The sequence below is a fragment of the Tyto alba genome, unplaced genomic scaffold (genome assembly GCF_018691265.1).
Source record: "Tyto alba isolate M040663 unplaced genomic scaffold, T.alba_DEE_v4.0 Super-Scaffold_9, whole genome shotgun sequence".
Taxonomy (NCBI): domain Eukaryota; kingdom Metazoa; phylum Chordata; class Aves; order Strigiformes; family Tytonidae; genus Tyto; species Tyto alba.
The window spans coordinates 6,303,292-6,325,008 of record NW_024881330.1 but is presented as its reverse complement, the minus strand read 5'-3'; the positions used below and the strand labels follow the sequence as shown (position 1 = coordinate 6,325,008).

The following is a 21,717-nucleotide window of genomic DNA, read 5'->3' as shown; positions in this document are numbered from 1 at the left end:
AGCTAATTAAAGCACTATAGGCTTCTAAGAACTCCAACAAACGGTCATATCTGCATCCCTGTGTCAGGACAGGAATTCTGTGCATGTGTCAACTTGATTGACATCTTGGTTGAGGACCATAATGCAAAACTAAGGTTGAATCATACTGAAAAACAGTAACTCTCTTACATCAGCCTCTTTGCAGCATGTTATTTGGAAGGGTCCTGAAGTCAAACTTGCACTGTATTCTGTCCCTTACATTACTAGGTATTAGTGCAGAATATTTATAAAGCAATTCATAAACCAAATTTTCAGGAGATACAAATTGGTGCAGTATCATATCTTGAAAGCCCACATGTACAAAACAGCAGAGGGACCAGGCAAGAAGATAGTTAGAGATTTCAATCTGTTCTACATAGGTCTGCTAAAAAGGAGTCCCAGATTTGCCTCTAGCTATGTCTGATTTTTCTGTCCTTACCAGAGTGAAAAAAGCTATGTCTACGCTAAATACAATGGGTTAGGGCTCCACATGCAAGAGCACAGGAGCTTGTGTTCATGTATCTAAACTCTCCTCCTCACAACTGAGGATGGCCTTTGTCATCCAGCCTGCCAGATACAGTCACCTTGCAATGCAGTGACATTTGTGGAAGACAACTACTTGGCATGACCTAAAAGTGTGCTGGGGAACATGCTCGGTGTTAAACAAACCCATGCTCACACTGCTGCTCTGGCTGTTTGGTTTGCTCACACACTTGTATAGCCTTACTTATTTACTCACTTACTTACATTCCTACACCTATTGACAGAGGGTACAGAGATGAAGAGATGCGAGTGTCTTAGTATGGAATCATAGAATCATTTAGGTTGGAAAAGACCCTTAAGATCAAGTCCAACTGTAAACCTAACACTGCCAAATCCACCACTAAACCATGTCCCTAAGCATCCACATCTACCCATCTTTTAAATACCTCCAGGGATGGTGACTCAACCACTTCCCTGGAAGCCTGTTCTGTTTGACAACCTTTTCAGTGAAGAAATCTTTCCTAATATCCAGTCAACAATCCAAGTCTTACAACAAGTCAGGGCTGGAGTCACAAATGAAACTGAGGCATCATGAATCCTGTCCATGTCCTCAACACCAGGCTATACTGCTAGAGACACTTCTTGTTTGGGTATGTGCAAGAGAGTTCGCTACAGCTCTGAGCTGTGCCTTCAGAGCCTGCCTTGACCTCACATATAGCCATTTAAAACTAAACTCAAACAAAAATTTGAAATTTCTGCTTTTGGCTTTTTGACTTCTAAACCTGTCTAGAGAAATACTTGCTTTCTGCAGCCAAATTTATGTAAGATGGTAATCAATGCCTGGATTTATATCTGTGCTTTGTCGAGAATTGTACGAATGGTGAATCAGCAGCACCTGCTAATCTGTTCTCTTTCTCATATGTTAGTTATCCATGTAGATCCACCAAGCCCAGGACGTTCATACATATCATGTATTCAGTCATTGAATAATTGCCTTTAATTAAAAGAATATATCAATCCACCTAAGATGCCTGTGACTAATAAAGACCCTTAGGAGAAGAAGTTTAACTAGCTAGACACAACAGAGTCTAGGGAAACATTCAAAGACAGTATGGATCAAATGACATCTCTAATCAAATGATCATTAGCAGGAGCATTTTGTGTTCTGTTTCAGATCCTGACAGATCACTGTCCTTTACCCAGATAATATGTTCTATTAATCTTATTCAGGAAAAAATGTTTTACAGCTGTCTTTAAAACCAGGACGATTCAGAACTTGTCAACTTATAAGTAAAGCACAGCACAGTTATTTGTTAAAGTGATAAAGTGATATTTTTTAAAGACTCAAAAAGTACAAGAAAGCAAGTAAATGGCCTTTTCCAACATGACATTAACATGAGACTGCATGCTGCATCTTCCCAAGGAGAAGATTCCTAAAATTCACACTTACAGGTCAATTTAATATCATGCAATTCAGTGGAAAATCTGTAGAAAACCACCTATCAAGATACGTATTTCTTTCCTGTACTGTCCTTTGCCCATAACCCTCCCATATTCGCAAATAGAGCTCTCACACCCACTCCTTTAACAGCCCTGGTGCTGTCTCAAGTGCAAAGCATTACAGGCAACCCCCATGGTCTCTTCTATGGATTAAGCTATGATCAAGTCTCTGTGATTACTTTAAAAAGTAAGCCATCAAACAGCAGTACTGGGACTGAAGTGACTGTCTCCACAGAGGTTAAACAGGTATCTCACTTCCACCTTTATCTGCTGCCTAGTAAGGTGTCCTTCATATGAATGGGCTGAAGCAAGGAAAGGCAGGTTCAAAGTATGCAGGTAATATCAGGCCCACTATGAAATCTACTTTTTACTTTAATATTTCAATACATAGCTATCAAAGAATATCCAATATTTCTTTTAACAAGAGGAATCTATCTAAGCTCATGGTGGAGAATGGTATACCATCTCCCATTTTGTGGGAGCTTCTGTCTGAGTACAGACCAAACAGAACAGAAAACAATATGTAGTACAAGTGTCTTTGCATTTCTTTGACTTCCAGAACAGCATTTCTCTGAACTTTCAACCTGTTCATATTACTAGTGGCTCTACACACTCAGTTTTATATCAAAATCCTCTTGGCAGCAAGGAGCAGAAGCCAAGAGATCAAATAACAAGAAAGAAACATTCCTAGTGTCCTACAGGGCACTGCATACAATCTGTGGACTCCAAGAGGTACTGAAAATTGCTGGACGAAAAAGAAGGAATAGAGGAAAGGATCTGGGCCTCCAGAAACCTTAAATAAGTAGAAAAGTATATGGAAAGAGGGTCAAAATGCCAAACTTTATTGAACAAAGCTGTCCCCAGCCTCTTGAGACTTACATTAAATAAAAATAACAACTCACCCTTTGACCTGGTAAACCAGGGACTCCAGGCTTGCCTTCCAGACCAGCTTCCCCCTTTAAAAGTGAAAAGTTTTAAAAAGTTGACTGAGTAAGAAGAATTAATGAGCTATATAACCATTTCCTAGGTGTTTTGTGCTACTGTTACTGCATGGCTACCCAGACAACTCTTACCTGATAATTATGTTGTCCTGTGAGCAGAAGAGAATAAGAAAACAGAATAGAGAAAAGTGACAATGCCCTGATTAAATACAGAGCACACAACTATATTTAAATTGCATAATTAAAACCAGATTTACCTAAGTAATGCATCTTCACAATGCCATCAATTTTACAAAACCCAATCAACAGTGAAACACAACAAACAATTCAAAAGCAAGGAAATACAGAGTATTTGCAAATGAGGCAGCAGTGACTGTCTGAACTGAGGTATCCTGCTGAGTTGGGCTATAAAAATATAACTAGAATAAGCTACAGTTAAGTCAAAATTAAGAATGCTGGCATGTCTAAATTGTTTCAAAAATTGTGTTGAAACACAAACACACATATTCAATTCTTATTTTTCATCCATAAAATATTTTAGCCAAGACCTTGTGGCATAAAGTCAATCCATCTTACAGCAACCATTCTCTGACTTTCATTACATGATAAGTTACAAGTTAACAGTGAGTGTCTCTGAGATGTGCTGAATGCCCACCCATACAGCTCTTCAGGACATTTGAAACAGAAAAAAAAAAAACAAGTTCTGCATGACAACAGCTTTGAGGCAAACTCTGCCTCTGAGTGATGACTGCTTATGTCCTGGGTGCCCCCTCCATACGCTCAGAGTGACCAGCCACAGAGCTGGAGACCTCCTCTCAGCAGTGAAGGAAACAGGAGGCTGGGGGCACTGTTTAAGATGGATGAATAATGTATAAGATTTTGCATGTATGCTCACACCAGTCTGAGTTTCAGTTCTTGGGAATTACAAGTGGTGAGAGAAACAACTTACCGGAGGTCCAGGAAGTCCAGGTTGGCCTTGTGGTCCTCGTGGCCCAGGCTCTCCCTACAGAAATGTTGTTTTTAAAAAAAAAAAAAAAAAAAAAAAGTTAAAGTATCTGTATGAGCAATTATATGAGCACATTAGTCATGTTGGGTGTATCTATGGGACCTATACTACCCCTTTCCTCATAGGTCCTGAAGAACAAGTACAGAGACCAGCTGGTTTTCTCCTTAATCCTTCGGCTACTTGAATTATCAGCACTCATTAGACTGCACACAGACTGATCCACCCACGTTCATCAGGCATTTATCCATAACTGGCTCTTTGTTTTTCAAAGGCAGTAGCTCTACAAAAGACACTGGGCTATCCTGGATATCCCAATAAAACGCTGCGGGTTGGGGTTCAGTGGCGGAGGAAAGCAGTTCTTCTAAAAACAGCTTCCATAAGCATTTTCCCCAACCCAGCACAGCTGTGAAGGGCTTTACAATATCATTTATATGATGCATATCATTATATTAAATAACAGTTAAATACAAATTACACACTTAAAACACAAAATCAAAATTTATTTTATTTATATGTAGGGGTAACAGACTGAAGCAAAGGGTGTGCCTCTCCCCAGTTTGAGTGCCCAGGTTCAGAGACAAACTCAGTATAAATCTCAAATACAGTTTACTTCCATATTAACACTTCCCTGGACTTAAAGAACTGCATAGCTCACTCTCCAATTTATAATTCTTATTCATGTTAGATTCACCATACCTGACCAGGACAGTGCCCTTTTTCATTTCTTGTTTATTTTCTCCATTGTAAATAGCAAAACTTGTTTCTTGATGGCCTGACAAAACTGCTATCCACCTTAATTTCTGAAGCATTATTTTAAATCAAAATCTAATCTAACAGGCAATCGAACTACATAAAAGCATCCTTGCAATAGATATTGAATCTCTTACTTGTTCTCCTTTTAGGCCTTCTGTATGTACCTGCAATGAAAATGCAGTGTCATAAAGAAGAAAGAGGAAAGACAACACAGGAGGTGCCAGGGGTGTGATGGTCTCCCACAGTGTATTTTTTTCCCTTTGCCTTTACTTCAAGATGCATACTAACTGCTACAGCTCCTAAAATCCTGCTGCAGCCTCGGGGATAATTTCTATTTAAACAGCTCAGACTGACACAAGGTTTGCTCACTCAGTTACCTACAAAGCGATTTGTGTGGCTGTATAAACAATGAGAACCTAATTCATTATCTCATCAGTATAAATAAGATAGTGAATTCCCCAGGTCTGGTGTTATTTTAAATTACAAAGCCATACTGAATGAAGAAGGTATCATATAAATAGCAGGCTGACTTTCAATATGTGCATGATTCAGACTTTCCTGCAAGTCCTCTCTACAAGACGTTGTGGATGTGACTGACAGCTGTCCATCTTCTCAGCCCGTTCTCCACCCACCTCCTGGAACTTTAGGCTCATTTTCAGATTCGATACATATCTTTTGAAGTCTCTTGGCAACTATTATCACATCATTAATTTCACATTTAAGCAGGATAGTAAAAGGCTCTCACCCAAACAGACATTTTTTCCAGAGCTCGCTCTCTTTGTCCCTCCTTTGCTTTCTACCACATTCTGGGTAAGGCAATTGCCTGCTGCCTTTTTCATGATTTCCAGGGAGCTTCTCATTCTTGTCTTTAGCACTCAGTCCTACCTTGGCACAGCGCTACAGTTAATGTTGCTGGTATCAGTAGCCCATTAATGCTTTCTACCAATAGTCCAAGACTGCTGTTTCTTAATTTTAATCCTTTTTTTTTTTTTTTTTTTTTTTTTTTTTAAATTAAAAGGGATATTCCCCAACTCCTTTGTTACCAGCCCCTGCACAACTACTCAGTTCTAGACCTCTCCTCTGCATACTTTGCAGTAAATCTTCTTTCTCCATTCACTTGGAGATAACCTCCTCATACAGACAACACTAACCTCTAGACATCCTTATGTCCTTGCTAGTGATGTCTTTGGGATCACTAAAGACATTGCTGAAGGCAGAGGGGTGCACAAAGGCATGTAAATCTAGTGCCACTAGAAAGATCCACCCCCTTCTCCTATTTTTTTGGTTTGCTTTTTTATTATTGTTTTGCTGATGTTGGCACATCAGCTCCTAACTGTCTCATATTTCATTAGGAAATTTTCAGATGTAATACAATGAAAGATCATTCCCCCCTCATGAGAAATTGCCTTTTTCTTCTTCCTTCCCAACTCTCACATCCAGCCCATGACAAAGGCACTCAGTAATTCAACTTAATTCTGAACTTTCATTTGCTTTTATAAGTTTCACAGGCTCTATTTTCCAAAGGCCACTAGGCATTGACTCAACAACTGTCCTGGAAAACACACAGTCCTGGAACACTATTGCTTTCTCCAGTGCATCTGATGCAATGCTTTCATTGCCTCTTCAAGTCCTAATCTTCACATTTTAAAATCTCCCAGAATCGTAGCAGTTCACCTCCTTGTTGGAACCCATCACTTTCCATCCTCAAAAATCTTCACTTTTTTTTTTGTAAATATTTAAGAATATCTCTCTTTTAGTAAAGTCATCCAATCCTCAGCTTCTACCTTATCTTCTCATTGTTTGAGAAACCTGATAGTGTTTGAGAAAGCTAAAAAAAATTCTCACTGAAGAGCCAGGCAATCCTGGAAGTCCTGGTTCACCCTGCAGGGAAACACGAAATAAATGAAAAACGTAACATAATACAGAACACAATATAGCAAAATACATAACACAAAACAAAAGCAAACCTCTGAGAATGTTTTCCAACCACTGTTGTACATTCTTATTTTCAACACCAGCCCATAATTAACAGATATGAACATGCAGTCCCAATTAATTCTGTTTTCCCAGATGAATACATGCAGGAACTAGTTGTGTTCTGTGTTACTGTGATGCTACACATTGATACTAATGACATTTAGTAATTTAAAATTAATGATGTACTGGATGGACCATAACATTAAATTTGAGCTTTAAAAATCTCATAATTGGTGTACACAATACCACACAAATAAACCTGATTGATGCTCAGATCTCTAACAGTCTGCAGGATGGATATTTAGGGGCCAAAATGTTTTTGTTTGTTAATGACCAAAAAAAAAATTTGCAAAAAGAAAAAAAAAAAAATCAGAAGAGGTACCATTTTCCACAAGTCATTTTATAGAGCAGAATCACACTATAAGTGCTTGCAGGACATTGAGATGCTACACTCTCTTTACATGATTTATTGCCATCTAGGTTATTAATTTGTTCCAGTGCATTTTTTTTTCCAGCAGTGTCCACTATTTATTATGCCTTAAGACTAAGACTCCAAAATGTATCTCTCTTACTTGAGGTAAACACTAATGCAAAAGTTATCATATAGCTTCGTTTCACACTCTTCATTACTCATGGAGGTCTCTGAATGATCCAATATATCTTGCATGCTATTTCCTCTTAAGGCAAGTTTAATTACTATTTGTTATTTATTCTAGAGTCCATATTATGGCAGAAGAGACACGCATCAGGTGCACTGAAAGTAACGGAGCAAGGAGACAAACATTTTCTGGAAGCACCAAATGAAGTCACTTCAGAGATATGGATGAAGTGTTACAAACTCAAGACCGCTCTCTACTGCACACATGCTGGAGCAGAAAGATCTTGCTGTTGCTTATCACCACAGTGGATGTGCCCTGCTTGTAGGAAACCTCACCTATAACTGTTGAATCTGAGTGGGAAAGTAATGGAAAATAGAATTGCTTCTGATCTCTGTACTCTTGGATAAGGCTCACTGCCTTATCTGGAGGAGAAAAGGAGAAAGAAAATCCAGAACTGGACATACCTTTTCACTCATGCCAAAGAACTATGTAGGAAATACCAAAACCACAGTATCACTTCTAGCAGAGAGGGAAACTTAAGGCTGCCCTGTAAACTCTAATGACTCTAAAATAATGAGATCAAAATTGCTGCTGAGAGCAGTGAATAATTATTTTGCAGGTAAGAGGGTTGGGCTCATTTGACTGGCACTTTCTGAGTCAATTCTACAACTCTTGGGTCAGAAAACTGGCATTTACACAAACATATTGACATTTCTACCTACCTTTCTTAGGTGAGGAAGATTTCATGAGCCAAACTATTCTCTAACTCCTTCTATTCCCACTATGAGTGTTAAACCAAGAGTAGAGGAGCTATAACCAAACACAGTTTAACACTCATACCCATTTCACACTGAAGTGTCAGAAAAGTGAAACATTTAAATGTTATAAGCTTCACTTACACACAAATTACATAAATATTAGCCAACAGCCCTGATATTTCCAGCACTGGGGGCCCAAGAGAGAATTAACAAATGTGTGTTCAAGTCCCTCCCATGCATCCCATCTTAACTCACCTTTTCTCCTTTCATCCCACTGGCACCTGGAGGGCCTGGGCTGCCAGCAGGGCCCTATAACCAGGTAAAACAGAGAGAAAGATCTTTCTTTTACATACTGCAAGTCATCAATTACAATACTCTTAAAGTATGAGAGAAACATAAGGCTGCAGTTTTGATTATCGGCAGCAAAGTTATGTACCATTGCACTGGAGCAGGAGCTAATACAATACATGAAGCTACTTTGGCTCTGATGCATAGTGAGGAAAGGGAATAAGGATGGAGATGCCACAGCAGCCATGATAACAGCAATTCAATTTCAGCTCGTTCAGAAAGATTGCAGTTCAGGAAGTACATCAGTGTCAAACATAAAATTTAGGATAAAATTCAGGCATGAAGATTTGCCCACTGATAGTTGTCTAGACATGAAAAAGGCAAAAAAACTTCAGAAAAAAATGAAATTCTATAATAGGGTGTCACTTGGACAAATTGTTCTTTAGAAGTAGTAAGCAATCAGCGTCCACCTTCACATCCCTCTGCAATTTCTCACTTCTTCTACATTTGCTGCAAGTATTAACCAGTCCTGGAAACAATGTAATGGGCATAGTGAATATAGTTCATTGTGATTCCAGTGCCACATGTAGCACCAGAAAACATTTCCATCTTATAAGTATAGTGATAGACACTAACTAGACAAATACTTCTCCGTGTAGGGCAAACTGTGGCTGAGGAACAGAGCAGAGAGGAGGAGATGATTAACCATCAAATCCCCCATGGAGAAGCAGAAGAACATATAGTGCAATAATGTCTATCATCTCACAGAGAGGAAGATGCAGATTCAACAAAGATTAATACTGCTAATGATACTATACCTTGACAACTAAATACAAAAGACGCATCTGATATGGAAATAAAAATACTTCCCTACAAAATCAAGTTGAAACTCTAGCTGCTAAAGGAGCAAGAGCAAGGCACTTGGGCAGCACGTGGCTGCTGTGCTTGTAAAGCACGTTCACGTCAGACCCCAGCAGCTGTTTTGTCTGTGTGAGCTGAAGGATCAATCACCTGCAGACAAACTACCCAGAGGATTTGACACGCATCTCCTCCACCTCTGCCACTGTAAAAGTGTGCCTCCAGATGATCCTTTTCAGAGAGGGAAACAGAAAGGACTAGTGAACAGGATGTAGACGCAGCAGCCAAGAGGCTTCAGGCTCATGGGTGGCAATGATTGGCTGCATGGCTTTTGGCAAATCACTTTTCAGCCTCTGCTTCTTACTCTGGCCTCTGCTATTTAGACCAGAAGATCCTTGGGAGTAAAGGATGCCTCTCATTAGGTATCATACCCTGAGTAATGAAAACAGTCTTGTGGGATCTACAGATAATAGTTTTAGACAAAGCATTATCTGTCTAATCAGCAGAAATGTACTGATCTTTTTGGTTTCATCTTGTCTTAAAAATGTAAATAGTTCCAAGACTTTCTTATTGAAAACAAACCAAATATATTTAATCCAGTTCCCTCCCTTTCATGTGGGAGGGAAAAAAGTTTATAAAAATCAGGTTTAAACAAGTGAATTTTTTATGTGTTTCCTTATGTCTTTAATGAAAATTAAGACAAACATCTAACCTATCATGTTTAAAGGACTGGCATTTCCTTTAAGTGTACGTTGCATTACAACTTAATTCTAAAATAAAACAACAAAAAAAAAGATAAAACTATGCCAACAAATATACTCAGAATGAGTAAAAATACTGCTGCTGCACCGGTGTCCTGCCGTGACTCAGCAGCCACCCAGGATAAGTCTCAGTTTTAGAGTCAACTTCAACTTGTTCCAAAGTAAAGCCTCCAGTTCTTGAGTATTTGTCACATACCTGTTTCCCCTCCACACCTGGCTTTCCAGGAAATCCATCCAGGCCTTGCTCTCCCTGGAAAAAGTAGAGAAAAAAATCCTGTAACTCAGATCTGTGATGTTTTAGGTCACCAGTCTGCAAGAGGTGTCCATGTTATCTGCTAAGAGTAAAGAATAAGGAGAAAAATTGAAGTCAGCCCAATAGACTAAAGTCCCCACATCTGTACTACAAAATTTGCTGTGACCAGAAGTGGTTGTATGCTAGCCTTCCACATCAGCATCCTTCCTCTGCCTGCTGAGGCGGGTTCATGTAAGCTGGACAAAGTGCAGTTTACCCAGAATAGCTCCTACAAAAATAATGAATCCACAATCCAGCAATAGCTCATTTTTACCTGGTGCAGAAAAATCTTTCATTTTTCACCTTTGCTTTCTGTAACGTGGGGGAACAATTAATCTATTCCTATATGTCTTCAGAGTTGGACAGTCCACAAAGTCCACAGGCAATCTATTTCACTATTTTTAATACCTGAAGATACGTTTCTTTCCCCTGTACCCAAACTTGACTTTTTCTTGCTAGCGTTTCAGACTAGTATATCTTTCCCTAACCCCCCACAGAGAACAGACTGTTCCCTTTAGCTTTACAATGGCCTTTTATGTATTTGAAGTCTTACAAAACTCCCCCTTAAAACTTCACTAGACTAAACAACCTCAATACTTTCATCTTTTCTCCATGGGCATGTTTTTCAGACCTCTGATCATTTTTGCGGCTCTCATTTGTACACTGACCAATTTTTCAACATCTCCACTGTAGTTAGGTGCCCAAAACTGGACACAGCTGAGGCTAACTTCGAGTAGAAAGATTATTTAATGTTTTATAGAGATGTTTAAATCCCAGCATTACCTAACTTTATCCCAAACCCCCTTCTGCAGGACAGCTACTTAACTAGCTGTTCCCAATCTGTAGTAGTGTACAATTTGCTGTCCCACATGTAAGAAACACCCTGCAGCTTCCCCTTCTCAATGTTACCTCCTGCTTTGGAGGGATTATGTTTTCAAAATCATTTTGAATTCTGACTCTGACCTCCACTGTACTTCCACATTCAGCCTTAACATATTCCATATTTTATAATCCAGGTCCTTGATAGAGATAGTGACTAGATCAATGACATACTCTTGCTGAACTTCACTTCTCTCTTAAAGATTGTGGTCCTTGTCCATTCCAACCTCTTTCATTTAAAACTCTTTAAGACACAGACTTCCTCTTACTCTGTAAAATGAAACGCTGATTTTGCTTGGATCCTGCACACAGAGCTGAATATAAATTATCAAATACACACACACAGTGCCTCTGTTAATGCAAATGTGCATGTGAAAATAAATTCTACAAGGAGTGACAGCAAAATATTAGTTTTACACTATTTTTGTAATGCTTCAGACATTTTAATTCTGATTACTATCCCACAGAACCCCTGTCGGACCTCTGTTATTATCTGCAAACCCACACTTACAGCACTGGATTTAGTTAGCTCCTTTTGAAATTTACACTGATTCAGCAAGTCAGAAATGGATTTCCAAATCAATTTATTTCTTCTTCCCCTTCAGAAAGTCAATCAATCTAGTAACATAAATGTTATTTCAAAATTATATATCCAAGGAATAAAATTAGAGAGACCTGTACCCTACAGAAAGCAGCTGAAAACCAGCATGAGACATCCAGATCTACTTGCTTCTGGAGCAATAGTTTCCACATTCATGGTTTCCTTTGGACTGACTGAACTACGAGTATCCTGAATTTGAGACTTAGAGTAAGCAACAGTCTGGTGGATTGCTGACAAAATGTGCAGTGTATTCTCAGGAGAATTTTTAACATCAATACACTGCAGAAATGAGTACTTCACACATGCTGTTTCAGCTGCCAAAACAGAAAAGTGTCAATGTTCTTACTGCTAGTAGTGGGGGCTGGGAAAGGCAAATGTATTATTCACACAAATGTATACAACAAAGCTGTTTGAAAACACTCCAAACGATTGTGCTTTCATTTGTTTCTTTAGAAAAATCTATCATTATAAAAACTTATTATTTTTTTTTTCAATCTTTAAAAATGGCTATTTAGAGAAAGTGGTTTGGTTTTTTTTTTTGTTTGTTTGTTTGTTTGTTTGGTTTTTTTGTTTTTTTTTTTTTTTTTCCCAAAAGAAAGAACAAGCACAATGAAAGTTTTATTCTCAAATTTTCATCTTAATACTCTATTTGCTTTTGTGCTCTACCGTATTTTCTGCTTTTAACCAGTGGAACAAAATGGTGAAGAGCTGTAAGCAACCAGGAGAAATCCCAATTCCATAGAAACTTTAGTGCTGTTTTCTGACCTCTAGCCATTAGAAAGTGCAATGGTTTGTTGGAAAAATAATTCCCCCAAGAGCCTGCAGGACCCAGGGAAAAACTGAAGGAAAGCTAACCCACTGCCCAGAGGGACCTGGCAGCAGGACACCAGCCCTGCTGCTTCCTTACACAAGCTCTTCTTCAATACAAGACAAGGATTTACAGGATGAACACATGCTTATGCAGCCAACGCAATGCCCCATGTCATGTTGAACCACTGTACATGCCTATAGTACCATGTCAAGTATCATACATATATGGTTTATGTTGGCAGAGAAGTCCATCATGCTCATCTCTGCAGTCTGCCCTGGGGTCTACAGGGAGCCCACAGGATGCAAAAGGACATGAGATATGAATCAGGCTGTGCAGTGGTTCTCCTAAAGTGCAGCTGTAACCAATACTACCAGATTTGGGAACCTCACTATAAAATCTCAATATTTATACCTGAGGTCCCAGCATATAAGAGGATAGCAGCAAGATGTACTATGGGATATTTAGCCTTTCTTTGATACTAAGGTGCAGATTAGGCAGACCAATACTCAGTGCATGGGCTAGTGCTCTCATCTGATATAATAAACACTCTTTTCCTCAGGCACAAAGAAACACAGGTTGCGTAGGTGTCAGTATTCAAGTTACAGACTGAAGAGGAGACAAGAAAATATTTGGCCAGCCGAATTTACGCCCACTGTTTTCACAGTAATACTGATTGGTATAAGTTAAAGCAATGGCAAGGGTGCTCTGAGACCATCATTAAATCCTGGAAAAAAAAAAAAAAAAAATCAAAGTACAATTGTTGTAGCAGAGATCTGGCTGCTTCAGGGAAAAAAAAAAAAAAAAAAAAAAAAAAAAAAAAAAAAAAAAAGGGGCTCTAATTGTGTATATCCTTTTAATGAAACAAAACCTAATTCATTTAATCCCCACTTTAATCTTCCTCTAGCTCAGTCAGTTGCCTGCCCACACACAGCTCCAGCTTCCTCTCCCATCATGGTGATGTCAGAAAGATGGATTTTCTTCCAGGAGCCAAATATTCCAGCAGATTAAACAACCTTGCCTCCGGAAAAGCAGTAGAGGCATTGGCTAGGCACAACACACTGATCCAGTCCTGCAAAGGGCTGAAGTGAAAGCACAAGGAAGATAAAGCACAATCCAGCCTTTTGCTCTCGCTGCACCAGTGAGGATAGATAATACGAAACATGGTTGTGGCTACTTCATCATAAATAACAAAATGGACACAGAGAACAGACACCTTAATACATGGTAAATCAAAACACAATATCTCACACTAAGGGTCTATTGATCATTTTTCCCAGTAGGCAAAAGTTTGGTATAAATCTTTGGGTTTCTTCTCCAGAAGGAGATGGAGAGTGAGAAATGGGAACAAGGCCATGTTAGCAAGCTAATAACTCCCTCCTTTGCACAAACACATATAGCCAGGTATCACTAAAGACAGCTTGAACACAGGCAAAGCTGCCAGACCGGCACTGAGATATTCCTGTCTCAGGACCAGCTTGAGACATAAACAAGACAGGACATTGCTCAGGGCTACAAGCCACTCAGAGCTGGCAAGAAAGTCCCTGCTGCCTGTTTTGCCTGCATGACAAAAGGGGTGACTTGGGTCCGACTGAGAGTCTGGTCATGCCCCATCTCCAGCTGCTTGCTGGGTCGCAGGAGCAGGCCAGCACCCACTTCTACTGGCAGGGACAGCAAAATGCATTTTTGATGGTATTTCTGGGGAGCCTCGAGCACCATCTGTCAGATATGCAGCCAAAGTGTGTACACATCTGAGGCCTCTCCCACAACACAAACTGAAATAATAAAGACTTTGTGTCTGCCCAGATCCCCTTTTAAATTCTTATTCCAGTTATAACAAGCACTTGGTCTCTTTCTTGAACCATAAACATGGTTCAAATCCCAGAGTGTCCGGGGATTTACAGTGCTCTGTAAAATAGCTACTCTCAAACAGGAGAGAGCAGAGAAGTGGAAAGCGGCACCAGTTGGATGAAACCTTTAACACTGAAACTACCTGGTACTTACTATTACTGAGCTTATGGTAATGGGAGAAGACAGAAACATAGAAAGTTGGATAATTTGAGCAACTGCAATAAGATAGGGAAATGCAGGATGCAGACATGGTCAGCAGCAGCCAATGGTCATTCACAACTCTCAGGTGGTGCACACAATGTGGACACCTTGCTAGATCTCTGCAGTGGCATACCTTCACTCCACTTCTCCTCTCCTTCCTCCATCCCTGGCTACACACAGACTAGAAGTCCCTCAATGGGTGCTCAGTAGACAGCATTGATTCGCGAAGCCTTCCTGCACTCCCATGGGAGCTGATTCCCAGACAGCACTGGAAGGTGCAGCACAGTGAGGAAACTCCATCATCAATCATCCTCCAGAGCTGCTGGCCTGGCAGCCTGCTCCACTTAACAAAGGAAAAGAGCAGTCTGGATTTTCCTACCATGCAGCAGGAATACCTTGTCTCCTCGTGTCCCCTTTTCTCCTCTTTCTCCTTGTAGACCCTAAAAATAAAAAGAGATTATAAAGCTCAGTCCAAGCAGAGGCATAGTTATCTCCTCTAATTAGTCACCAAATCACCATGCACATCTGCACAATCCATTCAAGTGAACCTCAAAGACATTTTCCATGTTGCCAGTCCTAAAAGTTGGCCACAAGCATGGTCTAAGTAGACTTACAGAACAGGGGTGACCTGTGGGCCCAAGAACATCTGTAATATTATATTGCCTGCAGATACATGACCCTCCTGCCAACAGCAGTGTGGAGGGACAGAGAACACACCACAGCTGCAGATGGTCTGGCAAACAACCAATGCTCTGCATTTTTCATGTTGCTCATAAACAATGAGGACTTATGTAGAGGACAATACTGATGGTAAAACCCATCACATAAACAAGCAAGAATGCCCATTCCTGGTGGTTTTGGATGTAGTAGCTAGGCAGACAGCAGGTACCTCTGAGAACTGACAAATGCTAGATAATCCCTGTCCTGGAGACCCAAGAACATTTTTGCGTTGTGAACCCAATGCCAGTATTCAGCTGGATTGCATAATTCATCTCCTCCCAGGTATACCAGAACCATTTCCTGGGGCTTAGTTTGATGAAAGACAATGACGTTAACACAGGCAATTGACTCAATGGGCAGGAACAGATTTCACCTTCCCTTGGCACGGCAAGCACCTTGTATTTTACCTTTATTGTAGCAACTGAGCAACCAACTAATAGCTAGAGGCAGACAAATATGCTCAGTCAATAATGACCTCTCTAAATTGCCAAAGCTTAAAATACTTCTTATTCCAATAATACATTTGTATTTAAACTTCAATTTACTTTACACTATAGTGGAGGACCTCCAAGCTAATGAGAACTACATATCTGGGTTTATTTGGCCCTTAGGATGATTTAGATAATTAGCATTTTCAGATTTCAGGCCATGGTTGACTGTGAGCAAACTCTGTACAGCCTTGTCCGTCTCTAACACAGCAAACTGATCCTGAACATCTTTCCACACTGTGAAGAAATAACCCTACTATTTCCAAAAAGCAAGTGGCAGGAGGTTTAAAAATATGACTCCTTCAATGCACTATTAACTATGAGTAGATTATTATTGCCTTCCTCTTCCCCAGCAGCCCAAGCCACATGTCACTCATGATAGAAATGGATAGGACCTTCGATAATGGTGCACAACATGAATGCTTTGCTTCTCACACAAAAAAAAAGTGACTCACGGAGCAGGAAAGAAGCGTTCTCATAGCTTTGTTCTTTTATCTCGTTAATATTGCAAGAGTCTATCACATGGGCAGATAATGCCACCCCCATATTAAGTTCATCATATTCAAGCCTAATACAAATCAGCCTTAGATGATACAGGGAAACAGCATGCACCTGGGAAAGACAAAAGTGCACAAACTCTTTTGAACAGATTGGACCACTTTGTAATGAGTTATAAGGCAAGTCCTTGGCTGGCTCAGGGAAACCTTTCAGCGCATGAGTATGTCTGGTATGCCACTACAGTGCACTTATGTACAGTCACAGAATAAAGTCCATCTAGTCCAACTCCCCTGCAATGAGCAGGAACATCTTCAACTAGATCAGGTTGCTCAGAGCCCTGTCCAGCCTGACCTTGAATGTTTCCAGTGGTGGGGTACCTATCAACTCTCTGGGTAACCTGTTTCAGTGTTTCACCGCCTGCACTGTAAAAAACATCTTCCTTATATCTAGACTAGATCTACCCTCTTTTAGTTTAAAACCATTATCCCTTTTCCTGCTGCAACAGGCCCTGCTAAAAAGTTTGTCCCCATCTTTCCTGTAGGCCACTTTAGGCACTGGAAGGTCGCTATAAGGTCTCCCTGGAGCCTTCTCTTCTCCAGGCTCAACAACCCCAACCCTCTCAGACTGTCGTTAAAGGAGAGGTGTTCCTTCTATCCCTCTGATTATCTTCACGGTCCTCCTCTGGACCTTCTCCAACAGGTCCATGTCTCTCCTGCTCTAAGGATCACAGAGCTGAACACAGTACTGCACGTGCGGTATCACAAGGGCAGAGTAGAGGGGGAGAATCACCTCCTTGACCTGCTAGTCACACAGGATATGCTAGTTATACAGGATGAAGCCCAGGATACAGTTGGACTTCTGGGCTGTGACTGCACATTGCTGGCTCACATTCAGTTTTTCATCCACCAGTACCCCCAGGTCCTTCTCAGCAAGGCTGCTCTCAATCCCTTCATCCCCCAGCCTGTATTGATACCAGAGGTCACCCCAACCAAGTTGAGTCCTTAAATCGCAGAAAATCCAATCATCCTTCACAACACCAGCTTAAAGGCTGCCTCCATAATTACCAAGGTGACACCATAAGACAGGGATACTAACTCAATAGGATCTGATTTATTTTGGTCTTGCTGTCCATTCATTCAAGGCAGGTTTGTCCCCTGAGCCCAAAGGTTATTCCCTGACAGTTTTGAAAATACGATTGGAAATTTGCTGGGAGGTGCTATTTTTTCTTATTGTTATGAAGAAGTTTTCAAGCACCATATAAATGGTGCATCAACACAGAGCAAAGCAATTGCATTACAGTGGAAGTATCACAAAATCACCAGCTGCTATCTTGGTAATCAAGTAATTTTTACAGATACCTCTTTATCCTGGCTACACATCTGTTCTCTTTTAAAGAAGTTAGAAGAAACTCAGTGAAGTCAAGAAAATGTCATTATTTGGATATAGGACAAGTAAGTGGTCAGATATACCCCATACTGCTTAATAATAATAACAATAATAATAGAATAATAGTAGTAATTAAAAAAAAATATGTAACTGGGCAGAACACACTGAAAAATAGAAAAGTTCCTAGGGCAGTAAAAATCTAACAAGAGCTATGACTTACCGGTGCGCCCACATAGCCTTTAATTCCTGGAGGACCCTGTTTTCCCTCTGATCCCTGGCAAGGAATTGAGATACAGTAAAACACCAGAAACTGTTTCACATATAAGACCAAGAATAAAATCAGTTACCCAGAAATGTAAGTTGCACTACTGGACTCACAGTGGGCTGTTGAGGCTTTTCAACTGTCTCAGCACTAACACAGAGAGCAGTGTCTGACTTTCCAGCTACTTCCCAAAGTGACATCCCAATATTTTCTTCTGTCCCCAGCGCTCAGACATTAGCAAGTTTTATTCTTCTGCTTTCAGTCTTGCCCTACAAATGCAAACTCTCCCATGCAAGTTTCTCTACAGGTTATTTCAGAAGTTTTGGCAATGTCAGTCATTGTCTGACTATTGTGTGCATGGCAATTGAACTCTGCCTTGGCTCCTGAACAGCGTTGGTGGAACAAAGCACAGGCATACATTGCTGCAAATGTAGGAGCAAAGGCCATATCCCAGCATAAACAAACAATAGACTTCAAAATGTTATATATTTTGAAGAGTAAATTAAAAGAAACAGATCAGAACTATATTCTCCAATGTTTATTTTCAGTATAAGTGGGAGAAATGCAAGAGGATTAGGTACATTTCAGCAGTACTTCAGCTGATTGCATACTGACTCTCCCTGGAGAAGGTAAACTGAAATCGAGAGCACTCTCACTGTGTGCTTTTATGTGTCTTACAATGCCTGCAAATAGTCTGTATCCCCAGCTGAACAGGCTCAGCCCTCAGAGCCATCCTATGGAGACAGCCTGGGCCTGGAAAGTTGGCCATGAGAACTGGATTGGCATCTTACATCACCTCTTTGACTGATTATTTTCTTACTTATCTCACTTCCCTTCCCCCTCCCCGACCCATCTGGTTAACTCCTGTATTGGGTGGCTGTAGGAGATAAGGCATCAAACCAGATTTTATTCTAAATAATTTCTACATTTCATATTAATAGAAGTTTCTTTTATATATATATATGACTTATATATATATATATATATATATAAAGGCAAAATGTGTTTGCAATGAATTACTAACAGAACTGATGCTTTTTTGTCCCAAGGAGTCTGGTCATGTCACACCACTGTTTTCACTTGCATTAGCCCAAATGACAATATCACTTGGAGCAGTCGTTAAGCACAGACCTTGCAGGTTGGCAGGACTGTACTTGGCTAGTGTTTCACCACTGCTTTAAGGAATGTATTGCCAAAATTGTCCGTTCCCTCTGCCAGAGAGGACTTGACTTGTTAAAGCAGATGAAGCTATGCCCTGAAGCTTGTGAGCAGTTTATCAGCCCAGCTGTAAAGTGGTTGAACCTGTGTTAAGTATGCAAGCAAACCACATGGCAAACTCAAGGTAGAGGGGGAGATTCACAAACAGGTTAACAAAAGCTGGGTTTAAGCCCAAGCAAAGGTGGCTCTGGGATCTCCACATCAGGCACCTGAGGACTTCTTCAAGGTCAGGAACTGGTGCAAGTCCTCTAACGTCAGAGGGAGAGCAGCAGGTATGCACTTAAATTTCTCCCTTCGGCCTGCAGAAAAATACTACTGTCAAAGTCTAGGCAAAACCCCTACAGAAATAGAGGCCTGCTCCAAGTTGTCCAAATTATAAAAGTCCAACTCAGTACAATTACATAAAACGTGGTTACAAAACACAGAAAAAGTTATAGATAGAGAAACCGGGTTTGTCTGGATAAGAAGACTTGCTATTCCACTCAAGGCCTGTGCTGAGATCATGTCTGGTAAACCAGAGAAGTGTGAGACCTTCAACAGCTAAAGCAAACAAGAAGCAAATTTGTCAAAATGAAACTCTTACCTAATACTTTATATTTCAAAGGCTTGATTCTTTTCCCTTCTCCCTCTGTTTTTTCTATCAAGTGCAGCTAACTGTCAGTTCAGATGGGAATGCTATAGTTGTATCAGTGCAATAGCAATGACAGCCACAAAAAATTCTCTTTAAACTTTTATTAAAGATACAGGAAAAAAAAAAAAAGAAAAGGAAAAGGTTGAATATTTGCTGCAGGATTTTATAAGCTAAAGGGCCTGGGCTCAAAAATTCAAGCTGTTTCACTGTTATAATATATAGTGAGGGACTTGAGCTATGGCCTTTTTTCTCTGGACTCATTTACTCCATTTAAGTTAACCTGTCAGGTCCCGCATATTTACATGGGAGCTTTCTCCACTGACCAGTGGATATTTCTTGCCATCTCAGACCACCGTGGCATGTTCTATAATCAGAATTTCCAACATTGATTAGCACAAGGCTGATTTTGAGAGCTCTTCTTCGCTTCCACAAGCTCATAGCCAGCAAGATCATAGATCCTTCTTGGTGAGAAATGAAGTTTACCCATCAAGTTTGATGAAAAAGAAAAAAAGAAAAAAAAAAAACACAAAAAAAAAAAAAAAAAAAAAACAAAAAAAAAAACCACACATTTTTACGATGAAGACACTAAGCTAAGAACAATCTCCCCTGGAGACTTCACTAAGCAGCAAAAGCAGTAAAACCAGAGATGACATACTGAGGCCATTTCATTCCTGTAACCCATACGTGTACCCTAATGGGCTCATCATCCATTATGGTACCTCTGTGGATTGAAGTCCTATTACCAGAAGTCTGCAGGACCCTTATCTGTGCTACTGGAAGTTTCACACAATGAATGAGGTCTGTAAAAGCTGCGAGGGACCTCCTTAAAAGAAGTGCTGGCAATTCCCACTGAGGTAACAGACTGGAAATCCCTCAGCCAAGCACATAAACAGGGTGCTGAATTTCCTGGGGTGCATGTACAGCTGCTGAGCATGCACTGTACTTGCCTGGCTCAATACAGATGAAAATGGATTGAGCCAGGAAGGACCACATTCTAACCAAGCAGAGAAACTGCAAGGTAGCTCTCCATGGAGCCTGGGGTAGAACCCAGAGCCACTGTATTGATGACGATGATAAAAATAAGTGATCTGGCAAAAAAACAATCATTACAACAGTAATTGGAGATATGACCTCTCTGATTGCCAAATCCACCCATTTCTACACAGCTCGTTCCACACTGGTTGAGGCGGTTGGGCTTTACGTTGAGGAGTAAAGGAGTGTGGATTCATATTTTAGATTTTAAAGCCCTGTCAGCAAAGTCAGGATTGCTTGTTAAAACAGCTCAGGCCAGAATCCAGCTCAAGGACACTGCATATAGCCAGTGCATCCATTGCAGTAAATAAAAGTCACTGTGAAAGCACATGATCATTCTATATTTAGCCACTGTAGCTGAGAGGCTGTGGTTAGCCAAGCTAACCTCTTCCCTGGGAGCACTTGGTACTGTCTAGTCAGACATCTTTAGATTCAGCCCCACCAGCACCTATCCTGCCCAGACCACAGTGCTGAACTCCTATTCAATATCGCCTCATTACTTGGCTGAACTATACGTGCCTGATGGTGGGAAATATGGAGCGTTGTCCAGGATCAAGCCCTTCTGGAAGTAGATGTAGATGCCTCAGTTCAACTTGGTTTGTAAAAGCTTTGCAAAGCAAGGGTGAGTAACTTCATACTGCAAGGAGCATTGTGTGGTCTACTGGTTTGCAAAACATGCAGGGCAGAGAGAAAATATGTAAATAGGTATTTATACGATAGGAGAGATGTAGCTGACAGGCATTTGTGGATGATGAATCCGGATCATTTCATCCACTCCCAAATCCCACTGAAGGACAAAACAACATACAGAGTTCATCCACTCAGCTCAGCCCACCCCCGCTTTGCAGCTATCATTTATCCCCTGCTGAACATGCTGCCATGCAGCTTCCACAATCAACTCCGTGTTT

General features: G+C 40.4%; 1 protein-coding gene across 3 annotated transcripts in view; it reads right to left on the bottom strand.

Moving 5' to 3' along the window:
• Positions 1-21,717, bottom strand: part of COL22A1 (collagen type XXII alpha 1 chain) — a 283,818-nt gene that overhangs the window by 85,734 nt on the left and 176,367 nt on the right. For all 3 annotated transcript variants that reach the window (XM_042785800.1, XM_042785801.1, XM_042785802.1), the window contains 8 exons: positions 17,887-17,940; positions 14,970-15,014; positions 10,139-10,192; positions 8,291-8,344; positions 6,547-6,582; positions 4,836-4,865; positions 3,892-3,945; positions 2,904-2,957 (listed from right to left, as the gene is read on the bottom strand). In XM_042785800.1, coding sequence (XP_042641734.1) covers positions 2,904-2,957; positions 3,892-3,945; positions 4,836-4,865; positions 6,547-6,582; positions 8,291-8,344; positions 10,139-10,192; positions 14,970-15,014; positions 17,887-17,940 — 381 coding nt within the window. The remainder of the gene's footprint in view (positions 1-2,903; positions 2,958-3,891; positions 3,946-4,835; positions 4,866-6,546; positions 6,583-8,290; positions 8,345-10,138; positions 10,193-14,969; positions 15,015-17,886; positions 17,941-21,717) is intronic.